This window comes from Dermacentor andersoni, chromosome 2 (assembly GCF_023375885.2).
Source record: "Dermacentor andersoni chromosome 2, qqDerAnde1_hic_scaffold, whole genome shotgun sequence".
In the NCBI taxonomy this organism is placed as follows: Eukaryota; Metazoa; Arthropoda; class Arachnida; order Ixodida; family Ixodidae; genus Dermacentor; species Dermacentor andersoni.
Genome location: NC_092815.1, coordinates 81,433,570 through 81,451,817, shown reverse-complemented (window position 1 = coordinate 81,451,817; position 18,248 = coordinate 81,433,570). Strand labels below are relative to the sequence as shown.

The 18,248-nt window shown below is 44.2% G+C and overlaps 1 protein-coding gene across 1 annotated transcript; it reads right to left on the bottom strand.

Moving 5' to 3' along the window:
• Positions 1–1,459: 1,459 nt before the first annotated feature.
• Positions 1,460–17,631, bottom strand: LOC126541756 (polyubiquitin-C). Its single transcript, XM_055076906.1, is given in 6 exon segments — positions 1,460–1,692; positions 1,694–1,758; positions 1,761–1,856; positions 1,859–3,171; positions 15,339–16,946; positions 17,522–17,631. Coding segments are annotated over 5 exon segments (3,177 nt in total). The 5' UTR covers positions 16,937–16,946; positions 17,522–17,631; the 3' UTR covers positions 1,460–1,587.
• Positions 17,632–18,248: the final 617 nt, after the last annotated feature.

The window sequence follows — 18,248 nt, the reverse complement described above, 5'->3', positions numbered from 1 at the left end:
TTGCAAACTATATTTTCTACAGATAAAGCTTTTCCTTTTTGACAAGTTAATGGACACAGTGCTCAAACAAAATATGTTTTTTCTTTATGCATTAAGCCTCGTACAATTCCCTTGGATTCTGCATTCCTAAGGGTCCCAAGAATACATGTATTAGTAAGTGTTGCGGTACACCGACAACTCTTATGTCAGCTAGGTGCCTCCCCCACTACAAAAGCCTGCACCGATGCGCGATGCTCCCTCAAATGGTCATTGACGCACCTGCTAGTTTGGCCAACTTAGCACTTGCCACAGGAAAGCAGGATGCAGTACAGCGAGCAGGAAGCCAAGTTCACTCTCATGAAAACAATGCAAAGAGACCTCACCATGAAGACCTGCTAGTGCTTGCTGCCGAAAATGGAGCTCCTATGGAGCCGCACCTCCAGCTTACACTGCAAGCATTTAAGTTAACTCATGGCACAGGCTTGACGCAACTTTCCACTAAAATGCAGTTGTGGAACAGCATGACGTGGCCTTAACTTTCCATTCACCATCTTGTTAAACATGAAAGCAAAGTTAAAAGGAAGCTTTAGCTCAGGTGCTCCTATCTGAATATATGTGAAAGGAGAATTCGTTGTTCTCAGCAACCACTGCACCAAACTTGACAAGGTTCATTGTATTTAAAAGAAAAACTTCAAATGTAGTGACTGCTTGGTTCGAACTTTTTATTGAGGTCATCAATATTTTACTAATAATATTGGCAAAACTGCAAATTTTCAGAGAACGAAATTGTGAAGTTTAGAACTTAATGTATACAGGGTTCTAGCAAGTACAGATGCAAGCACAACCTGTAACTCTGCTACTGTAACGCAGCAGTGAAAAATAATATCACAATGATGTGAACTGCATCTAATAGTACATCTAAAGTGGGCAAAATTGATGTTACACTTTTCTAAAAAAATTTAGTAATATGTAAATACAGCTTTTGCAGAACCCTTGAACACAACGCAACAAATTCATGCAAGACAAATTGACATATCAAATTTATCCACTTTGAATGATCCAATAGATGCCAAGTACAGAACCACGATACCCGTTCCTGATGCAGAGCTATTAATTTGTAAATGTTGCGCTTCTATTTCTTTCGAACTTTTGAAAATTCTTTTAACAAAATTCAGGCCCTAAATCGAAATTCCTCTTCCAACAGTCACTAGAATTTGACGCTCTCCCAAATGCAACAATTTTCGTTAAAGTCAGTCCAAGGATTATCTCAGAAGAGCTTCTGCGTTTTACATGTATCTGAATAGGCAGTGTCAGAGTTGGACCCGAATTAAAGCTTCCTCCCAACATGTGATAGAGCCTTCGAGTGCCATGACTGACAACGCATCTTAAAAGTGGAAAAACTAATAACTACATGCCATAGCTCAAGCTGCACTGTACACGGTTCAGTGAACTTGACAGTAACAGTAAGAATAGGCAAACAACCAGCACGGATTTTTTTTATTGGAGACTTGCATGTCCCATTCATGTGGAGTGTCCAGTAGCTGGTAATCATTAAACCAATAAAAAACGTCACTGGACCATTGCAGCTAGAAGTAACAAAAAAATGTCCTACTGGTCATCAAGGAGCAGCATAACAAGGTGCAGGGTAGACACCTCCTGAATATTGTCTGAAAGAGTGTACCCGTCCTCCAGCTGCTTGCCTGCAATGATCAAGACCCTGCTGGTCCGGTGGGTTACCTTCCTTGTCCTGAATTTTAGCCTCCACATTGTCAATGGTGTAAGGTGGATAATTTTGCCAGCGAGTGTTTTCACGAAAATTTGCATGCCTCTACAGGGCCGCAAGACAAAGTGAAGGGTGGGCTCTTTTTGAATGTTTAGTCCAAGAGTGTACGGCCCTCCTCGAGCTGTTTGCTGGCAAAAACGAGACGCTGCTGGTGCGGAGAAATGCCTTCTTTGTCCTGAATTTCGGCCTTCACGTTTTCAATTGTGTCACTCAGCTCGACCTCAACTGTGATTGTCATGCCAGTGAGCATTTTCACAAATATTTGCATACCTCCACGGAGTCGTAGCACAAGGTGAAGGGTTGATTCTTTTTGTATGTTGTAGTCTGAGAGAGTGCGGCCATCTTCGAGCTGTTTGCCAGCGAAGATAAGACGCTGTTGATCGGGTGGGATCCCCTCCTTGTCCTGGATTTTTGCCTTCACATTTTCGATTGTGTCACTTGGCTCTACCTCCAGAGTGATTGTTTTTCCAGTGAGCGTCTTGACAAAGATCTGCATGCCTCCGCGGAGTCGCAAGACGAGGTGAAGGGTGGACTCTTTTTGAATGTTGTAGTCCGAGAGAGTGCGGCCGTCCTCAAGCTGTTTGCCGGCGAAGATGAGACGCTGCTGGTCTGGAGGAATGCCTTCCTTGTCCTGGATCTTGGCCTTCACGTTTTCTATCGTATCACTCGGCTCGACCTCAAGTGTGATTGTCTTGCCAGTGAGCGTTTTCACAAATATTTGCATACCTCCACGGAGTCGCAGAACAAGGTGAAGGGTCGACTCTTTCTGAATGTTGTAGTCCGAGAGTGTGCGGCCGTCCTCGAGCTGCTTGCCAGCGAAGATGAGACGCTGCTGATCGGGTGGGATCCCCTCCTTGTCCTGGATTTTCGCCTTAACATTTTCGATTGTGTCACTTGGCTCTACCTCCAGAGTGATTGTTTTTCCGGTGAGCGTCTTGACAAAGATCTGCATGCCTCCACGGAGTCGCAAGACGAGGTGAAGGGTGGACTCTTTCTGAATGTTGTAGTCCGAGAGTGTGCGGCCATCTTCGAGCTGCTTGCCGGCGAAGATTAGACGCTGCTGGTCAGGCGGGATTCCCTCCTTGTCCTGGATTTTCGCCTTGACATTTTCAATGGTGTCACTTGGCTCTACCTCCAGAGTGATTGTTTTCCCGGTAAGCGTCTTGACAAAGATTTGCATTCCTCCGCGTAGTCGCAAGACGAGGTGAAGGGTGGACTCTTTCTGAATGTTGTAGTCCGAGAGTGTGCGGCCATCTTCGAGCTGCTTGCCGGCGAAGATTAGACGCTGCTGGTCAGGCGGGATTCCCTCCTTATCCTGAATTTTTGCCTTGACATTTTCAATGGTGTCGCTCGGTTCAACTTCGAGCGTGATGGTCTTTCCGGTGAGCGTCTTCACGAAGATCTGCATGCTGGCTAATCTGTAAAAGAAATTAAGCACAGTAGGAAATTAATGGTACAGAATGGTCTTGGCACATCGGCAAAGATGGTGCCTACATTAGCAAAAATGGCGCCTAGGCCTAGCCAGCCCGCTTTCGAACAAGCTTCGCTAGGTTCTTAAAGAGGCATAATTAAACAAACATTCCGTATAATACCGGCCACTACAAGCCCAACCGGCTTATTTACACCGGCGACTTGAGGAATACGCACGACAGACGAAAAAAAGCGACCGATGTTCACACCGGCAAGTGCGACCGGCCATATCCGCCACACCTAAATATCGCGCGATGGATGCAATGCCATTGCCACGTAAAATAAGCATCAGTGTACACATACGCAAGAGCATGGCGTCTGAAAAATTGAGCAGTGAGCAACTGAAGCAAAACAGACGCTCTTCCAACAAAGCGGGCGACGGACTTGGTTGCGCGACCTCTGCGAGTTATGCGTCGCAATAGGCCTAAAACTAAGAGCGACAGACGCGCCGGCTCATCACATAGCTACTCCGCGAATCATAAAGACGCGAAAGAAATCCAAATAAATCGAAATAAAGAAAGGTTTTTAAATCTACAACGAGGTCTGCCTACCACCAGCTAGCACACCAGCCTGCGATCGACCCGTACCTGCTGCTGGTCCAGTAAAATTTAGAACGCTCGCACTGGCGGCACGCACAACGAGTCTCGAGACCTTACTCTGCGTCAACTTCGTCGCTGCAGAAAACGCGCTAAAAGAGCTGCCTTACCTTCTGCCAGCATGTACACGAGCGCTGCAAGTGCAGACAATGCAAATGTTAGCTTTCTGCGGGCAACCACAACCACAAATCAAGCAAGCACAAAATTCATTCTGGCGGAGGGAGAAAACGTCGCAGCCTACGATTAGTAAGACGAGGGACGGTCATTTCAGGAATCGCCCGATGTTTGTGCGCAGGCGCGAGTACGTACTAGGGGTCAGTTTCCCACAATAATGTATTGTATGAAAGTCTATGCTAGGGGTGCGAGAGCGAAGATTTGGGGGCTTTTGCTCATAACGATGTTCGCTTTTCTTAGATCCGTTGCGACGGAAACCCCAGCAAACTCGCCTCGTGCGGTCCTAGGGAAAACCGAGCAAGGAATGTTGATTTGTTGTCACCTTCATAACGACCCAGGTGGTCCCGAACCCCCTCTCTCTCTCTCTCTCTCTCTCTCTCTCTCTCTCTCTCTCTCTCTCTCTCTCTATATATATATATATATATATATATATATATATATATATATATATATATATATATATATATATATATATATATATATATATATATATGTATGTATGTATGTGTGTGTGTGTGTGTGTTTGTGTGTGTAAAGAGAGAGAGAGAGGCAACGGAAGGGAAAGCATGGTAGTTGTCTGTGGAACCCTTCCCACCTCGAAAATAAATTTCTGCTTACGCCACTGGCATATAAAGTATGGCAGAAAAAATAGACAAAAATGTCAATTTATTGTTTACAAACTTAACAATATGTGCCATCCAAATCCAGCGTCCAGTGATCGCTTCTTTGGAGAAAAAGAAACAAATCTGCAATGTTACTTGCGTGGTTTGTAAGGAGCAATGTTGAATTTGCCTGCATTGAACTCTATGAACACGACAAAGCATGACCAGCATGGCCTTCAAATTCTTTGCTCAAGGGTGCATCCGAAAGACAGAGATGAAGGACACTTGATATTTTGAACACTAGGTCTTCCTTATATGATGAGGATGGTGAGTTACCGGCACTTTTTCATATTTTGTATTTACTTTCAACCTGTTTCTAGCCTATTTCACGGGCCAATCCCAAAGATAGTGCAGTCAAAATATGTGCCACTGGGAATGTGCCCCACATACCCATATGTGCCCCATAAACCCGGTAACCCTAGGGTTACTGGGCATATATCTGCTGTGCTTGCATATACTGGGTATGTGCAACTGGGGTCACTGGGTATGTGGTACATGTATGACTATGATGATAATTGCAGTGATGATAACTCATGACAAAACTTTCTAATGCGATTAAACCTCTAGTTGACGTCGATCAAACCGTAGAGTTTCTTGTCAAACGTTGTCACTCCAGTGCATGTGGCTCTCACAATAAACCATATTGTTCATACACCTCATTCGATCTCACCCCCAACTCACCCATGAAGATGCTTTCATCGAAAAATTCAACTAGACATTATATCGCTTTCCAACTTTTTTATCAAGAACTTGGCAAGTAATATTACCAAGTGCTACATTGAACTATCCAGGCAATAAAATGCAATCTTGCTGTGAAATTTGAGCAAGAACAGAGTAGTATGTGGCAGTTGCACCCAAAATCGTTTTTGTACCACTTCAAGAGAAATACACACATCCCTGTATATAAGGCACAGGTGATTTGTTGTCATAGAAATAACCAAACAAGCAAGCCAATACTAGAACAATACTGACTGAGATGAGCGTATTCACGCAGTCATGATAGAGTGTACTAGAACAATTGTAGGCCCCTTTAGTCGTGAGCATTTCTCTCCTATGTTGCAAATGCATGCGCATGCACATTTAGGAGCTTTGCCAACTCTCAAGCTGCCTGCTGCAACTTTGCCAAAGGAAGGACTTTCATCCTAGCCCACCGCATCCGTGATAGTGCTTCGTCAATTCCTCCTGAAGTAGAAATTGTTTGGGCCCCTAAGGGGGGGAGGGGGCTGTCCATGAAAATCTTCACGGAAACCAGCAAGCTAACGCTGTCACCTGAGCATACACCACCCTGGGAGAGAGAGACTGTGATGATGAAGAGGTGCTATTTTCTGCAATGAACACTCTAACCTACAGATTGACCCCATACCTCCCCAGTCCAACATTACTGCCTCTATCCCCTTCCACACAAAGGTACCTTCCCTGTCACGGCAACAGGTAGGGAGATAATAAAGTTTATTGGAAATATTATAAAGAGGATGGACACTGGACAATATACGATATACATATAATGCTAACATCAGCTGCTTCTGGGGCACTTATTTAATGTGATTTTATTGCAGGGAAAAAAAATCTGATGATTATTACAATCGGAGAAGCATAGTCACTAGTGTGTAAGTGACGAGAAAAAGTAAAGTTGAACTGCTTTAATAAATTGGTTCATCTTTTAACGGTGCAAACATAATTATAAGCATTTCAACTTTAAAGCCACTCTACTGGTGTCACACTGCCACTTTCAATTGTAATCGAGCCTGATCCGCATCGAAATTTTCGGATGTGATTGGCTCCCTTTCACAGTTTGCACAAAGGAGCCAATTTCGACCTAGAAATTCAATCTGGATTGGACTCAATCGCAACCAGATTGCACCATGTGACACCCGTCTTAGCATCAGCACAAGCCCGCAGCTGCAGGCACTGAGTTCATTGCCTTGAAGAAGTACCTGTACAAGGTACACTTGATTGTGCTGCGAAATACATTTAGAGAACTATTATTTAAATTACTATTTCTGAACCTTGTGTTCCTGAACATTCTTCCACTTGACTTCTTACAGCACAGTGCAGCACTGTCCTTTGACTAAAGCAGATGGAGGGCTGTCATAAAAAGTGTATCATAAAGTAACTGTCTCTTTTGAACATGTGCGTTCAGACTACGAACTTTAGGGGATTAGATTTCTTACTGCCTGGTTGCGCTGCGTTTACAGTGGTTAATATGTACTTCCCGAATGGAGTCAAGTGCACTTATCACCTGTGGACTCGCTGTCCCGAACTTGTTCAAATGAAATGCTACTGGCAGGAGATCTTAATTCTTAGCACACTTCTTAGGAAATTAAAAAGGGATGTTTGTGGAAAGAGGTTGTGGAATTGGGTGAATGATAACAATTTTCAATGTCACAATTCAGCTTGAATTACTCCTATACGTGAGCGGTTCTTGTCTATTTATGTCTGGCTCAATGAATTCACTTCTTCCTCGGGTATTCTGTGCTCTAGACAAATAGGATTTAGGCCTCAATGTTCCATATGGTCAGCTCACGTTGATTTAGAAAGCCATATTCGACTCACAGGGCTATCAGGAGATGTATCAGCTTTGGTAACTTCAGATATTGCAAAAGCATATGACAGTGTGAAGCATGGAATGTTATTTTTTGATTAGCGAGCTGTGCTGTTCTGCAGCCTGCAGGACAGTGCTGCACTCTGCTGCAAGAAGTTTTTTTGTTCATCTTGTTCAACAAATATAGAATTTATAGCCAACCCAATTTTTCGGTGAATGATTTTGGAGACTTTTCCACATTGCTTTTCTTTGGCTATAAGCCAGTGTACATGGCTCATTCCGCCAAGATGAGTTTGATGGTGAGCTGGCCTGGATAGAAGAGTTCCTTTCTGATAGACAATTCTTTTGTTTCAAGGATGGGGTTACATCAGGCACATATAAACAAATGAGAGGTGTACCACAAGGATCAGTTCTTACTCTGCTTTTGTTTATAGTTTGTTATCTTGTGTCCTAGTTCAGCAGGATGTGAAACTCTATCTCTATGCTGATGACATTGTTTTTTTCTCCTTATCACATGATATCAATATGTTACACCAAAGTATGCAATCTTACTTGTCTGCACTTGAGTCCTGGCTGTACGGAAAAAAAAGGAAGTTAGGCAAAGTTAAGGGAAAAGGACAGATGTCTTTTTTCCCTTAACATGAAGAAATGCTTGTTACTTGTGTTTCCATTGTCAAATCCCATTTTCATTTCTCTTCATTATCGAAATGAAATGATACTGCAAGTTGCAGCTTTGAAGTACTTAGGAATAACATATAATGGCAAGCTAAACTGGCAGCAGCAAATTGAAACAAATGCTAGTAAAGGAGAAGGTGCAATGGTATTGTTGTGCCATTTCAGTAATAATAAAACAGGTATGCATAGGGCTGCGTTGCTGACGATTTATAAACTTCATGCCTCTCCCATTCTCAAATTTGGCTGTGTCCTTGTTTCAGGATGTGCAAAATACAAGCCATGACCTTTAATATTAATAGAAAGGCGAGTGCTGCATCTTTGTCTTGGGTTGGCAAGTGTTGTGGCTAATGACGTGCTTTATCTGGAGGCTGGAATGCTCCTGCTTGAATACAAATTTAAGCATCTTACTGTCCTGACTTTACTGAGGCTTTACAATGCATCCTTCTCTCATTCTTAATCTGTTTTCATCAATTCTCCCGATTCGTTTTTCAGAGCAGGTCAGCGGTGTTAGCGACAACCACAAGTTGTTTTTGTTCAGACGCTGTTACCAAAACTTCCTGTTCAGCTACCATGCCTGATTTCTCCAAAAACAAATTCATTAAAGGTGAAACTGATTTTTGATGATATTGAGAACTTCTAATAATCGGTCACACCTGCTGAGTATATTTTTGTCTCTTGACAAAGACAATTTCTCAGAAGTCCGTTTTGTCTGGGTCCTCTGTCACAGTGGAATCTTTTTAAATGAATCAACTGGCTCACTCGCATCATAATCACTAAATGGCCCAGTTCTAAATATTCTTCCTGCTTTCGCTTTTACAACAGGAGCTAGATTTAAATGCCTTTTATTTCTAAATTGTTATGAATCATGCCTACTTTCTGCAGATGATTTTCGACATCTGAATTTCCAGTGGAACACGAGCAAATGTCTTTCACAACAATGCTAAGTGACCTTAGCAAGCTTCCATTGTAGGGTTGCCCGCCCAAATTTTTATCTTCATAGATCTGGTCTGTCCATAACTAACCATTGCTCCTCTTAATTGTAATGAACTGGAAACTATGGAACATTTCTTTCTTCCTTAATTGCCGCTTCTTCTCCTCCCTCTGCAGAATGTTCCTCATATTTCCAACTAGAAAGCTGGGAGTAGCGCTTACTACACCAAACATTTTGTCCTTCGGTGCCCGTCAACTATGCACAAGCCATGAGTCAATGATTACTGCTATACGCAAGTTCACTAAAGCATCTCGCCAATTTTGCTGCTAGGGCACCGACAGTGGCTCACTTTATTTTCATTATATCCTAAATTTATGTATAGGCCCTCTAGAAATTGCTATTAGCTTTTACTAGCCTAATGGTTCATGTTGAATTTTTGCCTTCACCCCTTTTGATATTTTGTTAGATGCTTTTTTCAATCAACCTAGTGTGGCCAATCCCCCATGAGGGTACAAGCCATGTTTTGAGGCAACAGCAACAAAAGCAAAGCAGTCACTGGACTTTGGTAATGCTACTCTCTAATTCAGCAACTTTGATTTTGCTACCATTTTAGCATCTGAAAATGTTGCAGTAGACATGTGTCCTTCAAACTGTCCCTCATTGTTGGAATCACTGAGATGCATTATTGAAGCACAGTGGCAGCATTTTGGGATAGAGTAACATTTAAAAATGCAGAAGTTCACCTTTGAGCTTGACGGTGCAGTTTTTTGTTGTCAGGTCACTTCCAGCATGTGCTTGAAGATTCCGAAGTTAACAGAACCAATTCCATTCTGCAGCCAAATGGTGGTATGTAGTGAAACACAGTAGCAAAGTTATTAACAGGTGGCATTACCCATAGAGGACACTGGAACAAATCATTGTGCAAATCAGAGTGCTGCATCAGGTTTACTCTGCTGGACCTGAAGAAAGGTTTCTGACAAATGAAAGTGTCAGAATGTATAACAAAGTATCTAGCCTTCTGTACACCACCCAGAAGATAGAATTACTGCTTCAAGATAGTCCCTTTTGGCAACACAACAGCACCAGACGTTTTCCAACAAGTCTCCAGCAAAATTCTGGAAGAATTCTCAGCAACATTAGCTCAATAGATGACATCTTGATGTATTCATAAACGAGTGAGCAGCTCGAGAATTACAACCACAGAAGTAACTATGGCCCTGAAGAATGCTGGAGAATAACTGAACAAAGACGAGCAAGTTCACTCCTTCCAAAAGGGTGTGCAGTTTTTGCAAAAGCTTTCATAAGTTAAGGGAATGTTCATCATATGGGAACCAGTGCAACAAATGTAAAAAAAATTTGGGCACATTGTAAGATGTGCCATTCCAACCGCCAAAGAGAGCTGAACGAAGTTAACACCATTGACGACAAACAGGAAAACGTAAAAACTGTAGGTTTTGGAGCTAAAAAAATTATCCAGTGCACATGTTGGAATCAGTTTGTAGCAAAGCTCTCATGAAGCAGTAACTTAAATGCTATAAAACTAAATCCAATGCATACAGTCATCTTCAGTGTCATCTATGCAACATGTAATATTATGCAATGTTTATGCACCATACCAGTCACAAATTTAATGTGCTCCAATGTTTATGTGCTACACCATTCACAATCTAAGGTGAGATGCAAACAGCAGTTCATGCGAATGTGCACTGATACATCAACGCAGTGATGCCACAAGGATGAAGGTGATTTTTTTCAATGGAAGAATGGTGAGGACAGATGTATGCTAAGAGAACTACAGTGTGAGAGACAATGCTAAGATTGACCATTGTTTTTCGTATTTTATTCCTGCATCCATGGTGTAATGAAAACTGGCTTGTGCAGAGGGCTTACGTGACGTGAAGCATGCCTCTATCTCGCAAGACAGCAGCCACATTCAGGAAACTGTGGGAGAGTTCACTGAGAAAGCTTGGCTTTAAAACAAGGAGCAGCAATGCAATGCATTGTGCCTGGATGAACTACAGCCCAGTAGTGGGACCAAGGTTACAATGAAACTTGGACACAGGAACACAACGCCATGTTCTCCCATAAGAATGTCCAAGCCATGGGTCTGTGCACATTTTTTCGTCACCAGTGTAAGGATTTTCCACATACAGCAACCACAACATTCGCATTCTTGGTGAAGTGAGGGACATGTGTAAAGGAATCCACTATTATCTATGAAATTGGCATTAGCTCCCTGAAGTTGTGATCATGCATTAGAGTATCTAATTCAGGATCTCAGTTTCACACCTATTGTGTTTTTACAGTGAAGCTGTATATGGCTGGCAGATACGTCCGTCTGTCGTTCGCCTGTACACCAAAAACTCTTCTGGCACAACCCCATGTGCATGCATGAAAAAGAGAAAGAGAGACATGCAATTAGCCAACATCACCTAGATAGCACAAGGCCTCTTTACTCTGACTCATGGCAGCTTGCTACCTGGCCCAAAATTTCCTTTGACAAGGCTGGCATGATGAAAGCGGTGACATCAAAATCACTGTTGCCTACTTGGGAGCATCCTCACTGGATTCTGTGGCAGTAGGGTCAGGTAACATGACATCATGGATCGAAGTGAAAAGGCCTTGTGTTGTCTAGGTGGTGTTGCTTTAGCTGCACCAGTAGGGATGTCATTGCTCTCTGTCGTAGCCAAGCACGTGCGCAGCAGTTTCTCTCCGGCTCCGAAATGGGTAGGCCATGCGTCGTACGTACTCCCGAGCAGCAGGCAGCTTTCGATCAGCAAAGCCACGAGCAGAAGCGGGAACGAGCTCGTCTACCCGTGCCAATGCTGCAGCCCGGGCACAGGAACAGGCTTGTGCAGCCGAGCGCAAGCAGCAACTGCATACCGAGGATCCGACAGCTTACCAAGCCGTCGTTTAATGAATTGTTGGGATTAACCCAGTCATAAACACTGGGGCCACACATTTCAGCTTCGTTGGCTAACCATCTGTACGGAGTGCCTGGGCGGTGATTTTTTTGTTTGGTGCAGCGATTAAATGTGAGCTGAAGCGCAGATTACAGCATTAATTTCCATGTGAAAAAAATTCCGCAGAAATGATTTAGAATTACTTGTAGGAAGGGAAAGAGAGTACATATGATGTAATGCATATGGCTCCATGGGTTGTGTGGTAAATAGTGCTCGTCTTAAAAAATAAAAAGGACAAGTGACATGAGACAAGCTTCTGTGCAAGAAGCCTACAAGACTTGTCATGTTGTACTTCCATTCACTTAGGGATGCAGTGTCATTCTTTCTTTAATAATGAATAATAATACAAGTGTCATGCAGATATGTTGCCACAACTAGGCATCATGGAGAGCTGTGGCGGCATTTCAAGGAAGCATTTCAGGGTAGCATTTCAAGGTAACATATGTACATTCTGGCAGATGAAGCCCATTTTTTCGTACCTCAAAAGCATGATGTGCCAGTTTAGTCTGGCTTAGTATTTTCTTCCAAGTCCCTCTAACGTAGAACTATTTCCCAATGGACTCGCTCATTGTGTGTTTTCTTGCATCAAAGAACCAAAAAACGAAAGTTTGAACGCCCTGAAACAGCACGGTGGTGATGCCATAGTGGAGTGTGCCAAGTTAATTTTGGCCATCTGAGGTACGTGGCGGTGCTGATAAATTCTTGGCTTTTCCCCCTTACAGATGAAATAGAAAAAACGAGTATGGTGTTATATGTAAGCCTAACATCATAATATATAAACTGTGCAAATATCAGATGTTTTTTCTCTTAGTGAGAAGCTGTGACAACAGGGGCTGTTTCACGTCATTGGGGTAACGGGCCACCATGAAGTTTCTGTGAAGCCACGGAAACCCGGCAAAAGACATTCATGCCGATATGTCACAAACACTGGGGGAGAATTGTCCTACTTACAGCACTGTCAAAACCTGAATATCTCATTTCAAGACTAGAAATTTCACCATTGATGATGAGCCCTGCGGCGGACACCCCCACCAAGGTCAACTGGCCCGGTAACCTGTGATACTGCCCATGAGCTCATTATTGAGGAGTGGCGATTATTCACAAAAAGATAGCCCAAATACTGGATGTCTCACAGGAGAATGTTGGGTTAGTTATCTCCAGTACCCTAGACATGTGCAAGCTGTCAGCGAAGTGCGTTCCAAAATGGTTGGACAGTGATCAGAAGAAGGAACAACTTGAAGCATCTGTAGCCATTTTGGCCTGGTTCGAAGGTGCACAGGACCTTTTACATGAAACCTAGCTCCACATGTATGATCCTGAAACAAAGAAACGGTCAAGGGAGTGGTGTCACAGTGGGCCCCCGCGAGCAACATTCTGCACGCAGAAATCGACCAAGAAAGCATTGGCATCTGTTCTTTGGGATAAAGAGAGTATGGACTACGAGTATGGAAAGAGAGTTGGTGGACTACCTGCCTCAGCGCTCTAGTATTACCAGACAGTATTATGCTAACTTGGTAGACCAGCTGAAGGAGGCAATTAAGAAGAAACATCGTGCAAAGTTGACCAAAGGCATCCTCCTTTTTTTTCACGACAATGCACCTGTACACACGTCCAACACCGTGGCATCCAAATTGAACGCCCCGAGTTTCCAATTGGTTCGCCATCCAATCTGCTCGCCTTACCTGGTCATTTCGGACTATCACTTGTTCTCAAACTTGAAGAAATATCTGAAGGAGCAAGGTTTTGAGGACATTTCTGACATCAAACATGCTGTTGACAAAACAAATTTATTTGAACGGTTTAGAAAAGCTGCAACTGGGCGGTACCAAGTGCATCAGGTCACACAGGCAGGGGCAGCACTAAGAAAACAAAAGCTTTTTTGAACGCATACGAGAAATGGAGCACAGAAAGAATGCAGTGTGGATGCATGGAGTTTGCTTTACATGTTTCTTTCATTGCTGAGCTGAGGATTACTAAGAAGCAGTTTGCATTGTCCCCTTAGGCAGAACCACACACACAACTATGGACCCGAGTCTCACCACTCAGTACATCAACGAATACTTCAAAATTTACACCAGCTGTGGGCACTAAAGCTACAAGATGAGACATTTTTATGTAATTATCTTTGTGTACTTAAAGCATGGTGGCTACAATAGCACTTCCAGCACCTGCACTATGCAAAAGCATGGCATGCAAGATTGGTTTTTACTACTCGGAGGGAGCCAGTGATGGGAAGTACAATGTTCACATCACATATTACAAGGTACTGCATGCTTAAGTTGCCTTTAATGCTTTTAATTAAAAGCAAAGCTTTCTTTGCCTACCCCCAGAGTATGCCACGTGGCAGCTGCTTGTTTGGTCAGCACCTTATCGTTATTCTGCCTTATATAGCACAGAATGTTGATAGACAAATTAGTGCAAGTGAGCACAGCTGTAATTAAGGCAAAAATCTTGGATGGCTCGTGGGTCAAAAAACTGACTGTCCGGCATTATGGCACCAAAATTCAAGTGTATGTGCCAATATTTCTTTATCAAAAAAAAAAAAGCTTGATTATCTGTTCACACAGTCACCGTTCTAAATAATCAGCGTGCCCACAATTGTCGGCTTGTGGATTTCCCAGTTTTGTTCTTTACCAAGCAATGCACACATCTTACATTTTGAGTAGTACAAGTACAGCAGCAAGAACTGAAAACCTTTTGTTGAAAGTTGGCACTGTGTGTTTGTATAATCTGCCTTTATGTGTCCCTCGTACTCTGCTCGCACAAGTAGTAGGCACCATACATACAAGCCCATGTAGCTACCCCCTCAATCAAAGCATAAAACAAGCATAAGTAGTAGGCAACGTACATCCAAGCCCATGTAGCTACCCCCCCCCCCCAATTAAAGCATAAAACAAAGTAAATTCTGTGACCTACATCTTAGTGGCCCTCAAACCTGCCACTAAGATTATAATGTGCCATTAACCATGCAGAACCAATGGCAATGTCTACACAACCAAAAAGAAAATATGAAGCAACATTAAAATAAAATTAAAGCACTTGGGCGAGATCACATGCTTCAAAGGGAGAAGGAATGCAGCATAATGTGACCTATTCATTTCAACTGATCATAACAATTTGCTTATGCCTGCACCAAACATGAAATGCAACTATTACTGCTTTCACAACATATGCGCTGCAGTGGATCACCTCCAACACAAAATTACTGCGACAACTGCACTAGCTAAACCAAACGACTGCAACACCAGAACATACATAAACTTGCCATTCTGCACTTTGTTGCCAGAAAGAAAGCTACTTGTGGCTGGGGTCTGAAACAAGTGCCCGAAGAGATTAGCTCGGAAAGCTAACTACATGCCATTGCTCAAGCTGCACCGTCACAGCGCAGCGAACTTGGCAAAAAACAATGATACGATGCAAATCTCAGGCAAAAGAAATTTTTATTGGCAGACTCATGCCCTGTTCACGTGGACGCTGGCCGGCACGGAACCACCAATGGATTAAAAAAAAAAAGTCACCGGACCATTCCAGCTATAGGAAAAAAGAAAAAAAAACAGTTCTACTGGCCACCACGGAGCCGCAGGACAAGGTGCAGGGTAGATTCCTTCTGAATATTGTAGTCGGAGAGAGTGCGCCCGTCCTCCAACTGCTTGCCTGCAAAAATAAGACGTTGCTGGTCTGGTGGAATACCCTCTTTGTCCTGAATTTTAGCCTTCACGTTTTCAATGGTATCGCTAGGCTCCACTTCAAGGGTGATGGTTTTTCCAGTCAGTGTCTTGACGAAAATCTGCATACCTCCGCGCAACCGAAGGACAAGGTGAAGGGTCGACTCCTTTTGAATGTTGTAGTCTGAGAGGGTTCGGCCGTCTTCGAGTTGCTTGCCAGCGAAGATGAGACGCTGCTGGTCCGGAGGAATGCCTTCTTTGTCTTGGATTTTGGCCTTCACGTTCTCTATCGTGTCGCTCGGCTCAACCTCGAGTGTGATGGTCTTGCCAGTGAGCGTTTTCACGAAGATTTGCATGCCTCCACGGAGTCGCAAGACGAGGTGAAGGGTGGACTCTTTTTGGATGTTGTAGTCCGAGAGTGTGCGGCCGTCCTCGAGCTGTTTGCCGGCGAAGATGAGACGCTGCTGATCGGGCGGGATCCCTTCTTTGTCCTGGATTTTCGCCTTGACGTTTTCGATGGTGTCACTGGGCTCGACCTCCAGAGTGATTGTTTTGCCGGTGAGCGTCTTGACAAAGATTTGCATGCCCCCGCGGAGTCGCAAGACGAGATGAAGGGTGGACTCTTTTTGGATGTTGTAGTCAGAGAGTGTGCGACCGTCCTCGAGCTGTTTGCCGGCGAAGATGAGACGCTGCTGATCGGGCGGGATCCCTTCTTTGTCCTGGATTTTCGCCTTGACGTTTTCGATGGTGTCACTGGGCTCGACCTCCAGAGTGATTGTTTTGCCGGTGAGCGTCTTGACAAAGATTTGCATGCCTCCGCGGAGTCGCAAGACGAGATGAAGGGTGGACTCTTTTTGGATGTTGTAGTCCGAGAGTGTGCGGCCGTCCTCGAGCTGTTTGCCGGCGAAGATGAGACGCTGCTGATCGGGCGGGATCCCTTCTTTGTCCTGGATTTTCGCCTTGACGTTTTCGATGGTGTCACTGGGCTCGACCTCCAGAGTGATTGTTTTTCCGGTGAGCGTCTTGACGAAGATTTGCATGCCTCCGCGGAGTCTCAAGACGAGGTGAAGGGTGGACTCTTTCTGGATGTTGTAGTCAGAGAGTGTGCGGCCGTCTTCGAGCTGCTTGCCGGCGAAGATAAGTCGCTGTTGGTCAGGCGGGATTCCCTCCTTGTCCTGAATTTTCGCCTTGACATTTTCAATGGTGTCGCTCGGCTCAACTTCGAGCGTGATGGTCTTGCCGGTAAGAGTCTTCACGAATATCTGCATGCCACCACGGAGTCGCAGCACCAGGTGGAGCGTAGACTCTTTCTGAATGTTGTAATCGGACAACGTTCGCCCGTCTTCGAGCTGCTTGCCGGCGAAAATCAGACGCTGCTGGTCAGGCGGGATGCCCTCCTTATCCTGAATTTTCGCCTTCACATTTTCAATAGTGTCGCTCGGTTCAACTTCGAGCGTGATGGTTTTCCCGGTGAGAGTTTTCACGAAGATCTGCATAATGGCTGATCTGCAAAATAAATTGAAGAGGTAGTCAGGAAAGAAACGCAACAATGGGGTGTCGGCACTCAGCAAAGATGGCGCGTAGGCCTAATCAGCTCGCATTCGAACAGGCTGTGCTGTATACTTAGACGCACAACTAAAGAAAACTTCGACAATATACAAGCTATAACAGCATTCAGTAACACCCAAATTATCATTTGTAGAAGCCAAGAACGCGCAGATGTGCCGGAACTACATACTCCAAGACAACCGCACCCTGAAGCTGTAACAGCGCAATAGGCCTAACGAAAAACTGCCACTACACTGACAGACACGTCGTAGCCTCATCGAGCAGTACTCCGTGAATTATCGAGACACAAGGACATTCAAGTAAGTCGAACTGATGAGATTTCGAAGCTACCACGAGAGCGGCGTCCAATTAGCATATGGCTAACCACAACATCGGTCTAGTCTCGATCCTTACCTGCATGTAAATTTCAAACGCTCGCACTGACAGCTCGCACTACAAGCCTCAAGATCGCACTCTGCGTCAATTTCGTCGCTGCAGGAAAACGCGCTCAGACAAAGAAAGCGTTGACTTACCACTTTGCAGCAGCACACAAGAGTACACACGGGCGCAGTCTCAATGCAAAATGTCGGCTTCCTGAGGGCACAAAGGCTAAATAGGCCGAGGCAGAATACGTCGCAGCCTGCGATTGGTCAGACTGGGCCAGCAACAACGCGGTTTCGCCAACACCCACCAATCAGAGGACGGAGCTGACGCAAGTTTGTCCGCGTGATCGTTTTCGAGAAAGATCCAGCAACTTCAATGACGTCAGTTTGTGGTTTGCGCGCCATCTCTTAAGCAGAGGCGAGAAATTTCTACACATTGTTCTTGCAAGTTTTAAAGACCAAAAAGCTACTTTAGCGCTTCTATTTGGCAAAGTTAGCTGACTTAATGTAATTGACAATTTATTTTACCAGATACAATGCGCACTTTACATTTAAAAAGTTGTATCCAAACGCAGGGAGCGCTGGTGGCGCTGTTGCTGTTTACTTTTGGGAGGCGTTTCCGCGGTTTCCCCATCACGGGCCTCTTTAACCGTTCGTTCAAATTCATGAAGTCAAATCATGATGTTTCTCAATAGAGGAGGTGTGTGATCAGCGCTTCTTGATTGCGGAATCCGTGTCAAGTTTATGGACTTGTTGCTGAGATATAAATTTGGTAGCAAGCTTGTTCGCCAGTTTATTTTATCCAGCGGCCGTGGTTAAGTGAGAACAAACGCTGCCTGCGATGAATCACCTCTGCCGTCACTGTTGAGTGTTGCAG